We start from the raw sequence: 19,131 nt of genomic DNA on the forward strand, positions 1-19,131 counted from the left end.
CAAGTCCTTGTGTTAGGAAAATACTGTCTATGTTGAGAGGAGACTTGAAAACTGTTATCTTTTTTGAGTATTGTACTTTGTGATCTAATAAACGTGAAGCTAAACTATCGTAAAATTTAGGGCATTGTTCATGCTACCTTACTTTGTCCTCATTTGCATGTATGTGTTGCATAACTCATTTATTGAATTTTATTATCTTACAGAATGTTGTGTTAACTTATGTTGGCATGTACTTCTCTGTCAAGGAGGTTGTAGGCATGTGAGATACCTAGCTGAGTGGGGATGGAAGCTTATTTCTTAAAAAAAAAAAAAATTTAGTGTTACAATTCTCTTTCAATTATAGAAACAGTTTTAAAATTCTAAGTGCATACGAAAACCAGTTATGTGTCAGCATAGATGAGAAGCTTGCCTGTATAAATCTGTAAGGCAAGATACTGCAAAAAAAAAAAATTCAGATAGTTTGAAAAAAAAAAAAAGCACATAAAATAGTTGAGAAGCTGCTGTAGATCTGTGCATTCTAAAATCTCAGAACTGGATGAGCATGGAGCCCTAACTGGCTCACAAAGGGAGTATCCGTCTCTGGGGGAGAAATAGTGCAACATATTACGTGTTGTTGGGTACTTTATCTGGCATGCTTCCAGCCTGTTTGACTCCATTCTAGTTGCCACTGAGGATTAGGTTTAGGTTCATTACACCTTTCTCTGCCAGTTCAGCATCCCTCTCATCCCGTCCTTGCAAGGTGATGGACACAGTACTAACAAAACAGAGAGTTACCAAAACAGACATGTTGAAAGGGAGAAAAAGAGTAAGCAGGTGGAGTTACTAAAATGTTTTTACTTATAAACAATGGAGTATGTGGGATATAGGTGTTCAGATCGTTTAAAAGTTAGCAAAAAGCATGGACAGCCATATCACTCATTGTAATTCAAGGATCTCCTGTAGGCACATACATAAATGAAAAAGAAGCAATTGGATCTGGGCATGTCAAAGTTATGATTTAGCTGCCAAGCATCATTGCCTTTTAATGTGCTGCTTAGTGTATATGTGAATAGACTGTGATGTATATGTAATACAGATCTACATAGTTGTACTGCATGGGGATTGATTAAATCAGATATTCAGTTTTAACAATGAATAGAATGTCTTGCTGTGTTCTCAGTGCTGTAGTGCTGTTGGGGAAAACATGCAGCAAAACTTGCCCCTTATTGATAAATTTGAATATTTTCTGTTTTAGATTCAAGTCCAAATAAGTCCTTCCATTGCAACCATGCCTTGGAAAAAAAAAAATCACGTGGCACTGAGATGAGAGCTGGCTGCGTTGCAGAATTGTGATAGCAGGCAAAGCTTTTTTGATATCTCTTCAGTGCAGCAGTACTCATTTTATCCGAGAAAACTGAGGCTTAATAGGAGCTTCATCATAACAACATGTCTATTGATTCCTTCGTCTGTGTCTCACTTCACTAGATTTAGTAAAGGAAGCAGGTAGGAATGATTCAAAGAAATGCACATCTCAGGCTGAAAATTAAAAATATTTGAACCCATATAAATACTCTTTGAACCTGCAAAGGCTGATTTCTTTTTCTGATAAGAATTTTAAGGGTGTTTTAAATGCAAAGAAGTAATTCATTGTTCATATGAATATGTTTTTGAAAGACAGGAAATTTCTCTTATAGCACAATCCTATTAACAGAGCCACTGAAGACAACTGAGGCTGTCTCTTAGTATAAATTTCATTAGTAACTACATTTTTTCCACTATGTTTCTTTCTGGTGCAGAATAAAATTGCAACTAAATGACTTCCATTTATGTAGATAAATGTGCTGTTGTGTGGCTTCCATTCTTTTTAAGCGGGGAGAAGAGAGTAAAATTAAGCTTTTGGATGGCCATTAGTTATTTACTCTGAAGAAAAAAAATCTACATCTTGCATGATATAATGAAATTAAATTTTGTGGATGTTAAGATTCTAGTACGGATACTCAACACTGTCACTGACTCTGAGTTCATTTCCATAAAGTCTCCTGTTGCCTCATTTTGATGCATTTGCAGTAGATGTACGTATCTGCATCGCTGATCTTTTAACTGCCTTTGTTCAGCTGATTAATGGAGCTTTCTGACTGCAGACATTTCTGGATTCACACAGTCTTATGTTTAAGATGCCTTTATTTTAGACCTACTGTTGAGATCAATGCAGTGAGAGAACCAACTAATGGGAAGATACGGCCAGAACATGAATGGAAAAAGTATATGTATATTTTGTAATATTTTTTTCTCTTCCAATAAAGGAAGGAAAAAATGTGATTGTGAAACGAATGTTTCAAAGTTTAAAAAAAAAAAGTGCTTATGCTTTAGCTTGTATAATCCATCAGATATCTGAAATAGATGTTTGAGATATGTTGTCTTTTCTCATAACTCTTTATAAAGAGAAATGAGTTGGAAGCACCTTATTCTCTAGTTGGTGACTGTAAATTAGTACCTGATGTGTGCAACCTGATTCTTGGATTTGATCTGTGATCTTACTATTTTTAGCATAAGATAGAAGGCTCGTCCAGGCTGTCCTATAAATCTTTCAGCCTTATAATGGCTTCCATACGTTGTTAGCACTTTTCATTCATAAGCCTCTTTAATCAATTCACAAATTATTCTAGGGAATTTCTCCACCTGATTCTGAAATTAACCTGCTTCACCAGTAGGAGACGTTCTCAGGAGACATCACCAGATGTTCTTGCCCAGAGACTTTGTAGTGGTTTAAGACAGAGTATTGTATGCAAACAAGATTGCAGACAGAACTTGATGGAAGAGAAGTGGGAGAAGCTTGAAAAGAGCTCTTCAAGCTACTGTTGGATGCTATGACTATGTATTTTCTCCCTATGTAACTTATATATAATGTCTTATTTACTGCATTATATAAGAAACTATATATTTCCAACAGCAGGAATACAACCTCCTGTCCCCTCTTTCTCACCACCCGCCCCCAGTCACCCCCAGTTACTGGTGATCTGTCTGATGACCACAGTTTTTGCTTCATTAAAAACATGTATCCTGATTTGTAAAACAGTGCGGTCTCTAGTTGGTAGTGGTTGGAGGACTGTGAGTAGTTAGTTCCGGCGGTTTGGCAGGTTTATGGTTAGCTTTCAGCAGCTAGTGTTTGGGTGCCAGGCACAGTTGGCAACATGGTTTTGTAAGTGCCAAAGCTTCTAAAGATAAATCTCTTGCAGTTGTGAGGTGTCATTAGTCAGTCCACAAGTTGCATGAGACCTGTGTGCCTAAACAGGTAGATGGTTTTTTAAGTTTGGGGTTTTTTAAAATATTAGGTAACACAAGTCAAAATGCAATTTGACAACAGCTTCACAAATGAGTTTATTTCTTCCATTTTCTTCAAACACCTCACGTGCAGATTTAAGAGGAGTCGAATTCATTAATCCACTAGTTATTCTTTTGGCTCTGTTATTACTGAGAAGAAATTGTGATTATTCTCTTCTGGGGGTGGTGCAGTGATGAAAGATAAGCTAAGTGCCCCAAATAGTGTCCGTTTGCTCTGTGTGCTACCTGTAATGGTGGCCATGTCTGCAAAAGACAGTCACAAAAAGTTTTGGAAGGAGTCGTAGTGGGATGTCTTGATAATATGGCAAACTCCTGAAGTGTCAAGGTATGAGGATTTCTGTCCGTTAAAACTTTCACCGTATTTCCTATAGCTATAAATCAATATCTTGGTTTTGGTAGAGAGAAGATGAATGAGACAGATGCTTAATATAGACCATTTGAAACTGGACCTAGGAGAAGGAATGTGGTAGTGTATTGTTAATTTCTTCAAATGCCAATGCTTCTATAATGTCCTTCTAAGGTGTTTAATTGATCTGTTATAGTACCAAGAGTTCAAGCTTCCTTTGCTGCTGAAGGAACTGTTGACAGGTCAATAGCATTGGTTTTACTCTGTTTCCCCATGCTGTGACCCCAATCTTTTCCTTTCCTTTTTTTTTAAAAAACATTTTGTTGTTAGTGATACTATGCTAAATAATTATAGTAATAATAGTTGACATGCCTGAGGGATGGGATGTGATCCAGAGGGACCTGGGCAAGCTTGAGAAGTGGGCTTGTGTGAACCTGATGAGGTTCAACAAGTCTAAGTGCCAAGGTCCTGCACATGGGTCAGGGCAACCCCCAATATCAGTACAGGCCAGGGGATGAAGGGACTGAGAGCAGCCCTATGGAGAAGGACTTGGGGATGCTGGTGGATTAAAAGCTGGACATGAGCCAACAACGTACTCGCACAGCCCAGAAGGCTTAACTGTATCCTGGGCCACATCAAAAGAAGCGTGGCCAGCAGGTCGTGGAGATGATTCTGCCCCTCTGTTCTGCTCTGGTGAGCCCCCACCTGGAGTGCTGGGTCCAGCTCTGGGGTCCTCAGCACAGGAAGGACACGGACCTGTTGGAGCAGGTCCAGAGGAGGGCAACAAAAATGGTCAGAGGGATGGAACACCTCTCCTACATGGACAGGCTGAGAGAGTTGGGGTTTTTCAGCCTGGACAAGAGAAGGCTCCAGGGAGACCTTATTGCAGCCTTTCAGTACTTAAAGGGGGCTTTTAAGAAAGATGCAGATAAACCTTTTAGTAGGGCCTGTAGCAAAAGGACATGGGGTAATGGTTTTAAATGAAAAGAGGGCAGATTTATACTAGATATAAGGAAGAAATTTTCTACAATGAAGGTGGTGAAACACTGGCACAGGCTGCCCAGAGAGGTGGTAGATGCCCCATGCCTGGAAACATTCAGGATCAGGCTGGACAGGGCTCTGAGCAACCTGATCTAGTTGAAGATGCCCTACTGATTGTAGGGGGGTTCAACTAGATGACCTCTAAAGATCCCTTCCAACCCAAATCATTCTATGATTCTAATGTTTCTGTTACTACGACTGTCTCCCAACCTGGATAACCTTATGTGCTCTCTAACCTAATTTTGGTATCTCGTTTGTCTTTGTGTATTTCTGAATTCTGACATGTAGCTACTTGTACAACACTCAGAATCCAGAGAAAGGGCTGGTGCTTTCAACCTCTGATGTTGTAGAAAGCCCAATCTTCTCGTGTCTGACAAATATTGATGTTTAATTTCATATCTCACACACCCAGTCATTTTAAATTAGTTACTGCCTGTTGAGTTTCTCCTGCCAACTCAAAGTTTACTCTTTCCAATTATTTTTCCCCATATATGTTGGTTTTCACACGAGTCTCGTTGTTTGTTTCCAATCTGCCTGTCTCATCTTCAATATAAGTCATCTTCAGGCTTTGTTAATGTGCTATTAATGATTCTGTCATCAAATACCAAATAATACTTAATCTAATACACTCCTTGCAGGATTCCACTGGCTACTTCCACAATATATTAGTGTTTGTATTAAGACTAAATGTTTAGTTTTAAATCTGCACAAGCACATCTATTGAGCTGAGAGATTAATTTTGAAGTAAGGCTTTATGAGAGCATTGGAGTCCCAATGTACTGCACCTACTGTATTCCCATACCACTTATTCTGCAGTACTGCCATAAACGCAGGCAAGTCTTTCTGAAAAGATTTTTATTTTTATATCTATACCTAAAAATGTATGGGGTTTTTTGGAGTGGTGTGGGTTTTTTTTTTAAAGACTATGGTCCTTATTTCTCAAGGGTCACCGTCCTCAAGGATGAAGTCTGCTTCAGTTAGAGCTTGAGTGCTTGGGCTCTAGGAGGGCAAAACAGAGGCTTTTACTGGAACCTGAGGCTGGGCCAGCCCCTGTTGTGGTTTACAGTTTGACTGAAGCCTTTGCCATCTGCATAGAGGCAGCGAGGTGATATTAGTTACAGTTTTTGTCAAAGCCACTGTTGCATGACTTCAGGGAGACAGAGAGGTTCCTGTGCTGGATCCCGCCCTGTATTCTCCTCCTTCCCTTAGTTCCAAATGCATTTGCCAGGTGATTATTTTCAGTACTAAATCATGGCTTTAGAAAAGCAGGGAAGATGCCTGTGTAGATTTGTTATTTCTTAGAATATTCCTGTCTTCATGAACTATGACAATTTTACATCAGGGCAAGGGGCGGGGGGAGTTGTTTGTTACCTGTAGAAATGTCTGTCTTTTAAAAACAAACAAAAAAACCCCTTTTTCTTTTGAAAGGCTGTGCATAGCAGAAATGGCATAAGAAGAAAATGTGTCTCCCACCTTTCTTACTTTATTACAAAAGCTAGGCACATAAATAAAACACTAGTTGGAAGATGAGTCTAGCTGAAGGGATGTGGTTCTGGAGATTAGCTTGGTTGTGATGGGTGGTTTCATTTTGTCTGTAAATTTGATTGGCACATAGTTGTTAATATATTTTTTTAAAATGTAATTTTTAAAAGCTCTAGGCTATTAAATACACTGAAGATATTAGGTTGCTCCATATGGTATTTTTCCTGTATTATACAGTGCACTACTCATTCTCCAAAAGCTCTTGTAAGGGCAGGCCTGAATGCCTTTTCATTTGTGCATCCTTCGGATTTTAGGCAAGCTGGCTTGGAACTTGCTGACCTGTTTGTGGGTTGCTGCTGGTGTATTTATAGTGTAGGTCAGCAGCCACAATATTAATTTTCAACTAAAACAGAATCCATTTCAGTAAATAAATTGCAGAACCATGAAACTGTGGCAGAAATGTAAATTTGGTGTTGTAGTTCCTAGGAAAATATTGAAATTTAAGTACATGCTGCTGGACGCTTAACAGCTCATGTGGTGTAAGAGCTATTGTATGTTGCAGTGTGGTTTAATTATGCTACTGTGGTTTTTTTCTTCCTTTTTGGAGCAGCTTACCCGAGGGGCACATAAACCCCAAGTTTTTTTCCAGGACAGTAAAACGGTGATAAATCGTGGGGAACCTGAAAGGTGCATAATTTTTTGTCACACCCTTTGGCATAATGGTGGCCTATTTAAAACTAGGTGCAATTTTAGTGTTGTATAAAATGGAGATCTCTGTTTGCTTTCTTTTGAGATAACGGTGAGATTTATAGTTAACTAATCTTAAGGGTGTATCAGTCATAACTGTGCCTGTATGTGTTTCTCACTAGAAATGTTTCTTGGCAGCAACTGTTGAATTAAGCTGCAGGCATAATTCTGCTCTCTTTTGAAGAGTACTGCTGCTGTAAAATTAGAGTTTTACTATTCTTGTATGAGACTTTACAGCTCATTCTACTACGGTCAGTGAAACTTATCCCACGGTTTTGGAATAAGCAGTAACAGCCTTAATTTCATAGGGAAGGAAAAAGTCATGTTTCCTTTCGCAGTTCTTCATCACAGAGAAGCTTTGCAGCTTTCTTGGAGTGTTTTGGCTTCCACAGCTTTATCTTGCATAATTGACAGGATGCTTGCTAATAAACACAAAACATACTAATAATTTAATTTTTACAAGAAAAGTGCCTAAAGATGTTTTGGATCAGTTGTGTATCGGTGTGGTTGTAACTTCATATATTTACTTTGGCATTTGTTTAAAAACTGGTTGGATGGAGATTGGATAGCTCAAAGGCAGCGATTGTGGATTCTGACTGCAGAATAAAGCAAGCTTTTGAAATGCAGGAGTATTGCAGTCAAATGCGTGTGGTGTAGTAGGGTAGGGCAGGTCGCAAGACTTGCCTTAGGTACTTGGTTGCATGCCAGTTAATCTTGTCATTGTGATATGTTGGCTGTGGTTGGGTTGAAGACAATAAAACACACTAAATAAATAAACTAACCTTTTCAGTGAGCATTTCTGGCAAAAGGTGTTGAAGTTGGGATAGGACAGCCTGGGATATCCTGAAAGAGGAGCAGGGTCTAATATAGCTGATGCCTGGCAAAGAGGAAAGACTTAGCTTTTACTGTCTCACTTATCGTGTGTTAGCTTCTTCCCGATGAATCTTAATGGTGCAGTGATGGTCTCCCAAGAGCAGCTCTCTTCTGTCTGTTGGTAGCAGATTTGTGTGACTTTCAGCTTGGTGAGCCAGTGTGGCCCATGTGTACCTGGAATGCTTTGATCCCAGCGGTGAATAAATACAATTCTTCAGAAGCATAATTTAAACGCTATACTAATTATCTAATTGTTAGTTGGCTGAAATGTGGGGATTCAGGTGAAGTTAGATTTAATCTAAATTATGTGTATTATTTAGCAAAGGCTTTGGAGTAGCTCATCCCGATTGGCTCAGAGTCAATACTTGCACTGTTCTTGATTATCAATTTTGTCTCTCTTTAACTAGGAGAAATGGAAGAAGAGATGGAAAATCCAGAAATGGTTGATTTACCAGAGAAACAGAAGCATCAGCTACGACATCGTGAGTTGTTTCTCTCACGACAGCTGGAATCTCTGCCAGCCACACACATTAGGTAATGACTATTTTTTCCAATGCTTTTTATTAAAAAACCAAATGGCTTTATTATTATTCAAGTATTCTTCAGTGTAAGATTAAATTGTGTACAACTTCAGTAATACTATCTTGTGAATCCCATGAGCATTTAAGATGTTTTCATAAAATGTGTTACTCTCTCTTTTTTTTTTTAGAGGCAAATGCAGCGTTACTCTGTTAAATGAGACAGAATCCCTTAAATCATATCTGGAACGGGAGGTATGGACCATTTTGTGAATTGTCAAGTTTGAACAGTTTATTCTGGCACAATATAGGGTTGGTGGCTTTTTACAAGTTTTCTAAAAAGAAGGTGGTTCTTTCATTTCTACACATACTGTATGGGCATTGACAGTGGGAAGCTTTAGCCTCCATACAGTTTTCATTCTGGTATAAAACTTGGTGGATCTAGAGGCCAGAGCTGCTGTTTACAATCTTATGACAGTAAGCTGCCTTTCCCACTGTAAAGGGAGCCCTACTTGCTCATCAGCCTGGCAGTCTGGAAGTTCAAACTTGGAGGCTATGCCCCAGATGAGACAGGGTGGAAGATGGAGTAAATATGAAGAGAGGGCAAGCCAGCAAGCAGTAATTCTATATATTTTCTTTATCCTGAAATCTTACCGATTTATGTTCATATTGTTTAAGCTTCAACTTGCCTCAGATTTCTGAGGAACTTAGTTCCCTGGGTTTTGAGTTCACTGTTGTTTACCTATAGTCTTAATATGCCACCACAGACACTGAGGTCCTTGAAAAACTACTGTTGATTAACTTCTCTGCAGAAATTTTGACAATGTGGCTATTTAAAGGTACCTCAAACTGAACACTTGAAATGGAATTGTATTGTGCTGTTAATCGCTATTCGAAATATAAATCCTTGATTGTATGTTTTCAGGCATTTTTGGATTTTAAAAATTATATTTGTTATTCTTTTAGATATATTTATATACCTTTATTTGTGGCTAGACCTCGGTTGCCAGCTGGGTTTGACAGTCTTGGAATTTGACAATCTGGGAGCTTTACCTTGGGAGATCGACGGACAGTTTCAGTATATTATTATTTGAATACATCTGCAAGCATTACATTTGCATTTGAAAACATTAAAATATTATACAAGAGAGGAAATCTTGTAATTAAAAACAGTAGGGTAATGGTCATTACCGGCCTTTAAGAAACGGGGAAAACAGGTTATTTTTTGCAAGGAGCATACTGTAGTCTGTCTTACAGTTGGGCTTTCTCTTAAATGCTTTTTTGACTTTCTTTAGTATTTATTTAAACATAAGATTAATTTTAATCTGATATTCTAGTTTAAGAGAATTTTAAACAAAGCATAGGGATTAAATAGTTGGGTTTCTCTTTGGAATGTGAAACTAAAAACATGTCGAGTCGGCTCAGGGCTTGCCAAATGGCAGCACATCAAACAAGGGCTGTTGTGTTCAGAAACGCTTGTTACCAGCTAGCAGCTTAGGATATGCTGATTTGAAAGCAAAAGGTAATCAAAACTGAAATTAATTCAGATTTACTAGTACCCAACTTCTAATAGGATTTGTTCTCGATTGCTTCCAAGACACTTCTGTTATCACTAATGTTACAGGTAGGTACACTGAGACAGAGAAGGCAACTGGCTTTCTCTGATCATGCAACAGCTCGGTTGCAGATGTAGGAACAGAAAGAGATTTCTCTTTTTCATCCTTTTGAACTCTCAAAATGCAGGATGAGTGATGCAGGTTATTTTTAAAACTGAGCAGGCACCTAGAGATTTCACAGAATGAGAGAGTTCCCTGAATGTGTCCTGTCACTTAGCATGGTATTTTGCTGTGGTGCAAACTAACTTGGACAGATGGTAAAGAAATTAAAAGCTCAGGAACACAAATGTGCTTGGGTGGAGGGTAAAGAGATTAAGAAAAGGAGATAGTTGTTGCCTGGTGTATTCGTAGCACTGGATGGTTCTGTTTTGAACTGTTTATCTTTTTTTCTTCTCTCTCCTCTTTTCTTAATCTGTTCTTTGCTTTTAAAATGTTTTGGGTTGATTTTTTTTTTTAAAATGTGATTTCTGTCAGTAAAGCCTAAAGAGCTCTAGGGAATCTATCATCTGATTTCTGGTGCATTATGACCACTAAAAGTAGGTGTTCAGACAAAGGCTCTTTTCCTCAAAAGGAGGTTAAACATGCAGACAGAAGTTTTTAGGGAGATTTTAAGCATGGCAAAATTATGTTTGTTATGTATGTTTTCCTCCTTCCACCCTCTCTGTCATCTTCCTCAGGAAGATTGCTATGTTGCATTCAGAGAAGGAGTTGAAAGGGGACCAGCAGTGACTTTTGACGGTGCCTGGCAAAATCGGGTTTGTAACAGGAGTGAGGAATAAGAAGCAAAAGAATAAAAGCAACTGTAAACCCTGAATTTCCTGTAGATACTGAATTCCCAGTGGGATCAAGAGAAGGACATGGCCAGTTATGGCAAAAGCATTAGATTTCCCTATTCTGCAGGAAACTATTTTATACACACCACCTATTTTACTGTTCTGCTAGGAAGAAGGCTCCGGAGGCTTGTGTGAATTTCGCCTGCTGGGTGGATGTCTGGCATTTTGGTACCTTTTGGTATTCCCCTAAAAATAAAATGCTATGTAGTTCAAATATATTCCCCCTCCCTCTCCCCCCCTTCACCCAAACTGACTTCATGAAAGTAAGTTTGTAAGCTGTAATGAACTAACCACTATTTCTGTTCTGTGCTTTTACTTTGAGCCTGTTTTCTTTTTCCAGTTCTTCTGCAGTTTCTTAGTGGCTTTGATTCTTGGCTATAGCTATGGGTAGCTTAGGGGCTTGGGTAGGGAAGCTCTGAGCATATGTGTCTGTGTAACACTTTGGAGAAGTAGAAAGTCATGGTTTAATTTTAACTCTTGGCAGGTCATTTTAATTTTTCCAAACATGTTGGGTGTTTTCTGGGATCTGAAATTAAAAGAGAAAACCCTTCTTTTACTTCACTGCTGCAAACTCAGCATATACAGTTTTGACAGCTAAAATGAGCACGGAGATTTTGAAGAGCCATGTTATTCTGTTGTGAACATCACTTTTCCTGTGAAACTCTTCTGAAAAATCGTTTTTATCACATAGTGGTGATCAAGAGTTCACACTCGCTTTAAAGTGTACAAGGATCTACTTTGTTCCTTAGATTATAGTTTGCATTGGCACTCAACTGACATTCATTAATGTTTTCAGAAATCCCACTCAGTTTGCATGAGCTGAATTTCATGCTTCTATGGGGGAAGATGATAGTGGCATTGCATTGCCTCTGGGGAAGACAGTCTGTTGTATTAACACTTGAGCCCCTAAACTTCCATCTTTTCTCTGTTGAGGAGGCTCTGGTTGGTAGAAGAGCCCACAGGCTTTTAATTCTTTTATTGAACCTGCTAAATTCAAGACAAAACTGGACAAGATGTAAAAAGATGACCTGAGACTGGTACAGAAGGATGGTAGGGGTTTTTTTGTAGGGAAAATTCATAGTGATAATCAATAAAAGAGAAGCAATAGGGCATCTAACAGTCAAATACCATGGGTGAAAACCCCTCCACAATGGAAGACTTTCCCTGGCCAGGAAAGGCTGTGAAGAAATCTCCTGTAGAATTGGCCTTCCTTGGGGCCCACTGTGTTGTTACACTACAGTGTTTGGTTTACTTATTTGCTGGGCAGTGTGCCTGAAAAGCGTTTATGTTGTACTGCATATGCTTTGTCCTACAGTTAAGTATTTTGGAGCTGGAACAAATAAAACACTATAATGTGGAAGCTTGCAAGACAAAAGCTTTTGCTATGTTTTATTTATGCAGCAATACATTCTCAAAATATTGTAATATCTTGAATTTTGTGTATGTCAGGGAGAAAAAGGCCCAGTTTTCTTCACACAGCTATAATATAAATGAATTTTCATATACTCTAAAGCTCCCTTCTGTCAATAGGTTGGTATAATTTGACCCTGGTGCCTGTGGGAGTAGGAATCAATTCTGTCAAAAATGTCATTCATTTAGGATGCAACCAAATCCCCCACCCCAAACCCAACCACAGGCAACCCTTCCAGTTTAATTGACTGAGTGTTGGAACAGCATTTTGCCAAGTGTTAGCTGTGACTTTTATCCTGTTATCGTGACATAACACGAGATCGTTCTTGCCCTTGGAGCTCATGCTTTTACGGTGGGGAAATGGTATGTTTTCTGCTGGAGGAGATTGGTGCGAATTCCTGACTTCCTCTTGTGCTGTGCTGCCTAGGTGATACTTTTTTGTGCAGTAGCTTTCTTAGGTAGCAAAGCAGGTTTGGCTGGCTTGCTTGGCTCTTTTCTGGCTTTTTTCCCTCCCTTTCATAGATGTTGGCGTTTTCCCAGAAAAAAATGCTGATTTTTAATAAAGTTGGAGCAGAAAACACAGAGTTTTGTTTAACACTCTTAAATTCTTTAATTGGGTGCTGGATGCATTGTACATGCAAAGAAAACAAAGGAGACCTTACCTCTATGGCATCAGTCTTAGATAAATGTGGAGGGCTGGGGAACAGAACTAGTATATACCTTTGAAGCCCTAGCCCACAGAATTTTTGTTATGTTGCTGGGGAAACTCACAGTGATTCTTCCTTTTTTGGGCTTTATGTGACAGATTGGGAGACTCTTTTTCCTTTGCCACCTCTTCATGAAGATGAACAGGGCTTGAAACTGATGCTGGTTTTGTCCTGATTTTTGTTGCATGCTGTTGACACATACAAATATAGGGAAAGGGAAAATGAGGTGAGCATGAAACGAGATGTATTTAAACAGGTTGCCTGCTATTGACACAGAAATATGGCAAAATGGAAAATAAGGCAGAAACCTGAGAAGTGAAAAATGGTGCATCTCACATCCTGTGTTTCTGTTCGGAAACATGTCTCTTTCCTTGTGACAGTGTTCTGCAGATGGAGGTTACAAAAGGTTTGTTATTTCGTGCTCTACCAGAGCTCTCTTCCTGCCCCATATCCCACACTATGCTTTGATGGAGCATACGTGGTCTCTGACGTGCTACTCAATAGCTATAGTGAAGTAATTATCCATGCAGAAAAGTTTAATTACTTATACGGTGCCATTTTAAGTAGCTAAAATTTTGGCTGTTTTCTGTCCTCACCCTGCCAAGACATTCTCATTCTGGTATGGCTTCTTGCTTTAATTTTACACACCGAGGTAACAGAAGCCAAGCAGCTTTTTTTGCCTTTTTCTTGTCTACTTGAACAGAAGCAACAAATTAATGTATTGCCACCTGCAGCTAATTCCTGCTGCAGCCAAATCTGCTACCCATCTCCCAGTAATGAGCAGAAGGAATGGTGGTCAGAGCATGGTGACTTAAGCTTAGATGGTGGCGGACAAGTTGGTCAGCAGTGCATCTTTCTGACAAGGAAAGCCAAGCACATCCTGGTCTATATGAGCAGGAGTGTGTCAAGCAGATGAAGGGAAGGGATTCATCACCTCAGTTCGTCGTTTGTGAGACCACTTTTGGAGTGCTGTGTCCAGCTTTGGGCTTCCCAGCATGAGACACATTGACATACTGGAGCAAGTCCAGCAGAGGCCACAGAAGTGGTCTGGGGCTTCATATCTCCGTGGGGTGTTTCATTGGTATGGCTGTAATGCTCTGAAGTTATGCTTTAGTTTGTACCAATATTTCTGTGCGGATAAGTCACTAGCATCTAGTACTGCTATTTTGGTATATGGGAAAGTACAATTTTGTGTTCTGAAACAGCTGATATTACTAAAAATTATCTCCTGGCCCTTCTGAGCCTCATTTGTGCAAAAGGAGCTTTGTTCACTTCAACTTCAAAGACTGTATGTTAAGGGATTGGCTGCGTTTGAGGACAGCCGTTACACTTATAATATAGAAGAAAGTGGCAGCATTTAACATAGGGTTTTAAAACTGGTGGTTCACTTATTGTTTGTTCACCCAATTTTAAAATCTATGTACAGGTAATAAAACCAAACTTAAAATGTAAAAGCTTGCTAGTAGGTATGCAAAGCTGAAAGTATCAGCTAATAATACTGTTTACTTTTTTGCTCTCTTTTATTTTTAGGATTTCTTCTTTTATTCACTAGTGTACGATCCTCAACAAAAGACCCTACTTGCTGATAAAGGAGAGATTCGAGTCGGAAACAGATACCAGGCAGATATAACAGATTTATTAAAAGAGGGTAATTTCCGTAATTTATTTAAATTGTCAAGAGGCCATGTCAAATGTGGCTCCTTTTGTGTGTGGCCTGCACAGGTGTGGGAGGTGGAGGTTTCCACTGCCAGGTTGTGCATACAATGATGGCCTGGTCTATTGGTGACTGAAGCTGTTGCCCACTGAGCACAATTAGTTATGTCTCAAACCAGTCTTTAAGTGGGCTTTTGTCCAAATCATAAAAGTTGTTGAAACAAATTGAATTAATTTGCTCTCTCAGAGCTTGCACACTTTTTATTAAGAGATTTCAGAATTTCCATGGGAAACACAAATTTCCATTGTGTCTGTAAAGCCTTTTGTATTTTTAATCAAGCCTCACTTCCCTGTAAGACCCCCTCCCAAATTACTGCCAATTAAATGCTGTCTCCCCTCATCAATTTGCTCATTATTGCTGGGTGCCTTTTCCTTGGAGCCCTCTCCCCATCCCAAGTGCTGGCTGCCAGCCTAGACTTCTCACCTGCGGAACAGACAGGAGGAAGAATTTGCTGGCCTGAACATGTTGTGAAACCTCAGCCTGCCCCCACTGTGTTACGGAGCAGTAGGACTATGAGGACCCTGGCCCAAGGCAAAGGGAGTAGTAGCAGTAACTGATACTAGTTACCAAATAGTACCCTACAGATCCAAAAGTGGGTGGAAAAACTGAGAAGGTTGGGGAATATTGGCATCTAAGTACTCTTTTTTGAGACCTATGTAATTTCTGGGGAAAGGTCTGTTGGTATGCCAGAGGTAACCCCAGGAGAGCGGGGGTTGTGACCCATGTTGGAAGGACCTTCTGCAGACTGTTTGGGCAGCGATGTGAAAGCAACAAGACACTTCTGTCTTTGCTTAGGAGCTTTGCTGATACTGTTAGCCTTATGTTAGAATAGGCAAACAAATTGGTCAGGACTCTTGTTTAATTTGTCTATGAAACTGGTATTTATTCAGCAGCTGGGCAAGCCTCCTAAGTGAGGATGAACTAATTTGAAAGGCATTCTCTTCCCTCAGCAGGCCAACACGGGGCTTCAGAGAAGGATAATCTCCAGATGCTTTAAAGGGAGCAGGAAAAAGAAAAGAAAAAAATCTCAGTAGCTCCTGTATTTTTCCAGGGCATTTTGGTTTGTGTAGAATCAAGAAAATAAAAGCAAGGGAGTCTCGTGCTATGATTTCCCTCCCTAGAAAGCAGTGGATGCAAGTTGAACCAGCTACTCTTTGCTCAGAGCAGCTGGAAGTGTGTCTGTTTTCCTGGAACTGCTGCAAGAAAACGGAGAAAAAGAGGGGAGCTGGGGAGAGGGGCTGAAGAGAGACTGTCTAGTTGGGAGAAGGTTACTGTTTCCCATTACGTGTGTCTTTTCAAACCAGTTCTTGAAAATCTGATTGCCCGATTGTGAAGAGCTGTGTTGCTGTGTCTGTCAAGCTGAAATTGTCACAGGGGAAAATTTCATTCACCTATTTACAATGGCCTGTTAGGCAGAGTAACTGAGATGGGTTAGCAGTTAAATTATTGAAAGATGAAAAATCTAGAAAGTACTTTTATTTTAAAACAGCCATACCAAGCATTTCTAATTTGTTTTTCAACCAGGTGAGGATGATGGAAGAGATCAGTCAAAACTTGAAACAAAAGTTTGGGAAGCCTTTAACCCGCTAGTAGACAAGCAGATAGACCAGTTCCTGGTGGTAGCACGGTAAGAGCATTTTACTTCTCCTCTGAATAAGTGAGTGTCAATAATTCTTCCAAGCACTTCTGATGTTTTACTAGAATAAATGCTGGTTTTCATTGCTTGATTTACTTGCTCCATTTTGAAATTATGAACATTTTACATGCCTTCCTTGGAATTGCATGACTTTATGAACAGCTACTCAGATTTACGACTTAGTTAATCACTTTCATAAAAGGAAGGCAAATGGCATGTAAAAACTGCTCTGTAATTGGTGAGGTTTTTCAAATACTTCGACCAGCATGCAGAAAGCTTAGTGAACTAAATTCTTGACAGTTCATTGCTCTGTCCATTTTCTCAAATTTTCAAATCCAGTGACATTTTAAGATCTGTTAATATTTGCTAAGAAGTCTGGTAGAGTTTTTGATGGACCATGGATGCTTTCTAATGCCTAGATTCCAACAGGTAGGCACAACAAAGTAAACCCCTACTCTTTAATGTCTTCATAAATGACTTGGATGCAGGACTTGAAGGAATACTAATTAAGTTTGCTGATGACACAAAACTGGGAGGAGCTGTTGATGCTGTCAAGGGCAGAGAGGTCCTGCAGAGAGATCTGGACAAATTAGAGAGCTGGACAATCACCAACCGTATGAAGTTTAACAAGGGCAAGTGCTGGATTTTGTACCTGGGGCACAGCAAACCTGGATGTACATACAGACTGGAGAACGAGAGGCTGCAGAGCAGCTCTGCGGAGAGGGACCTGGGGGTTCCGGTTGATGGCAAGTTGAACATGAGCCAACAGTGTGCCCTGGCAGCCAAGAGGGTCAGTTGTGTCCTGGGGTCCAACTCAGGACATTCTACGATTCTATGAAATCTGGACAGATGGTGAAATCTGTGCTGTTATTTAAGCCCAAAGCTATCTTTGTGATCAACTTTTTCCTTCTTAAAATGTTCTTGAACTTTTTCATTGGTATGCATTTATATGAGCAGAAGCCAATATTAAATTTTAGACTCTCATAGCAACTGGTGACTGAATAGTTGGGGGGGGGGGGCGGGTGTGTAGGAAAAAAGAACACTATCCAAATTCTGTGTCTTTTAGGTAAGTTGGTAGGACTGTGTGGGAGGAAGGTGGTGTGAGTAGATTGATAGTTGGACCTTTTGATGTTTTAATTGAGGTGAATGAAGGAGATAGTGAAATGCAATGTTTTAAGTACTCAAGATGAGCAGTGTGTATACTTGGAAATACACACCCAAATCAATTTTCCATGTACTTTGAAGACAAAACTTGCCATTACTATGCACTTTGGCCAAAACTTTTAAAAATGGCTAATCTGAATTGTGGCACTTAAAAACCTTTGCATGGCTGCTTGGGCCTTGTGTGCGAGCCCAGTACCAGGGAGCCAAGAGTGAAACCAGGTTGGTTAAGATTAAAAAATGTTAACTGCAGTCCAGATTAAATAAAATTTCACAGTCAGAATCCATGAACACATTTTTGCCTCTAGTTAAACATGTGCTTTTAGTGGTATAGACTTTTTTAAAGTTCATAGACTTAATAGTGTTCTGGCTACACTAAAGGATCACCATAAAATTTAGGCTTTTGGAAGTTTCACTGTGCTACTTAATATATTGCTGTTTCCCTTGACCTGTGCCAACAATAAAGTCAAACTGGGTGAACTAAGTGATCTATGTGCAACAGATTAATTCTACTTGATCAGAAGGACTCGTGGAAATGGAGGAAAGTGGGGAGAGGATAGTCTCCACCAGTGATGCGGAACAAACAGATAAAGGAGTGATGGTGAAAGCTGGGATATCTCCAGCAAAGGGTATTCCTGCATCTTTTGGGACCCTTCTTGACAAGGCTGTTGTTTCACAGTTGCTTCTAATCAAGTCAAGTACAGGACACCACCAAAAAAGCTAAGGAATTTTTCTGGGTAATTTTCAGCAGGATTGATTCAAATTGCCACTCAGCCACACAGTGCTCTGGTGTCAGTGTCAGGAAGACCCAGCAAGAAACAAGAGGGTAGAAGTGCCCTGGTGGATGCGGGTTTGCATGTGGGTTGGTTTAGAGTGATCCCAGAGCTGCGTTGTGGTGGGGGTTTACACCTTGTGTAGGCTTTTGGTAGCAAAGCTGGTTTTAGTAATGCTTTCTGGCTGTTCACTGCCACCCACTGGGTTTGCTGATACAGCCACCTGAGTGTGCGTGCTGTAAGAAGAATCACTGAAAAGATCAGTATAAAAATCACTTCAGTCTGGAATCAGCAAAGTGATCCAATTTATAATTAGATGCCGCACACGGGGGCAGGTGGGGAATCTCAGTTTAGCTAAAGCTGGAGATGGGGGAGTTGTAAGCAGGGATGGGGATAGTGACTGGGAGGCTGGAGAAAGGGTGAAGTGTGAATCGCCACAGAAACTTGGGTGGGGGAGGCTGTTCTGGAGTTTGGCCCAAATTAGATATTTGATGACAACCACTGCTTAGGCACTTACCTTTCCTAGTCCTGCACTGCTTGGCACTAGTTTGTTCCTTTGTGCTCTCAACTAGTTTGGGGAAGTGATCTGAGTGGAGGGAGGAAAAAACCCACCTTTTTTGTTGTAATTGCTCAGAAGAGTTCAGCCCCAGTTCACTGTGCAGGAGCACAAGTTGTTTCACCCATGTGGTGTGGCAAGCAGCAAGGAGAGTAAGAATGACTAGAACTGATGTTTCTGTTTTAAAGGTTTCTCCGACTAATTTCTTCAGGTGTTAAATGAAGAGCATGGGTGTTGTGGTCTCAAGCAGGCATAGGTGCCATTGGGAAGTATTTGAGAATTGCTGTATTCTCATGTAGGCTCTATAATATATATGTTATACTATATTATGTTGTAAAATATAGATGGTTTTCAATTTTCCTGAAACTTAGGAAAAAATGCTTGCATTACTATATTT

The 19,131-nt window shown here is 39.9% G+C and overlaps 1 protein-coding gene across 3 annotated transcripts in view; it reads left to right on the forward strand.

The window, feature by feature from the left end:
- MTA1 (metastasis associated 1) overlaps positions 1-19,131 on the forward strand; it is an 89,611-nt gene that overhangs the window by 22,591 nt on the left and 47,889 nt on the right. For all 3 annotated transcript variants that reach the window (XM_064454697.1, XM_064454698.1, XM_064454696.1), the window contains exons 4-7: positions 8,218-8,344; positions 8,520-8,583; positions 14,425-14,542; positions 16,133-16,235. In XM_064454697.1, the coding sequence (XP_064310767.1) occupies positions 8,218-8,344; positions 8,520-8,583; positions 14,425-14,542; positions 16,133-16,235 (412 nt within the window). The remainder of the gene's footprint in view (positions 1-8,217; positions 8,345-8,519; positions 8,584-14,424; positions 14,543-16,132; positions 16,236-19,131) is intronic.

Source organism: Phalacrocorax carbo, chromosome 6, assembly GCF_963921805.1.
Source record: "Phalacrocorax carbo chromosome 6, bPhaCar2.1, whole genome shotgun sequence".
NCBI lineage: Eukaryota > Metazoa > Chordata > Aves > Suliformes > Phalacrocoracidae > Phalacrocorax > Phalacrocorax carbo.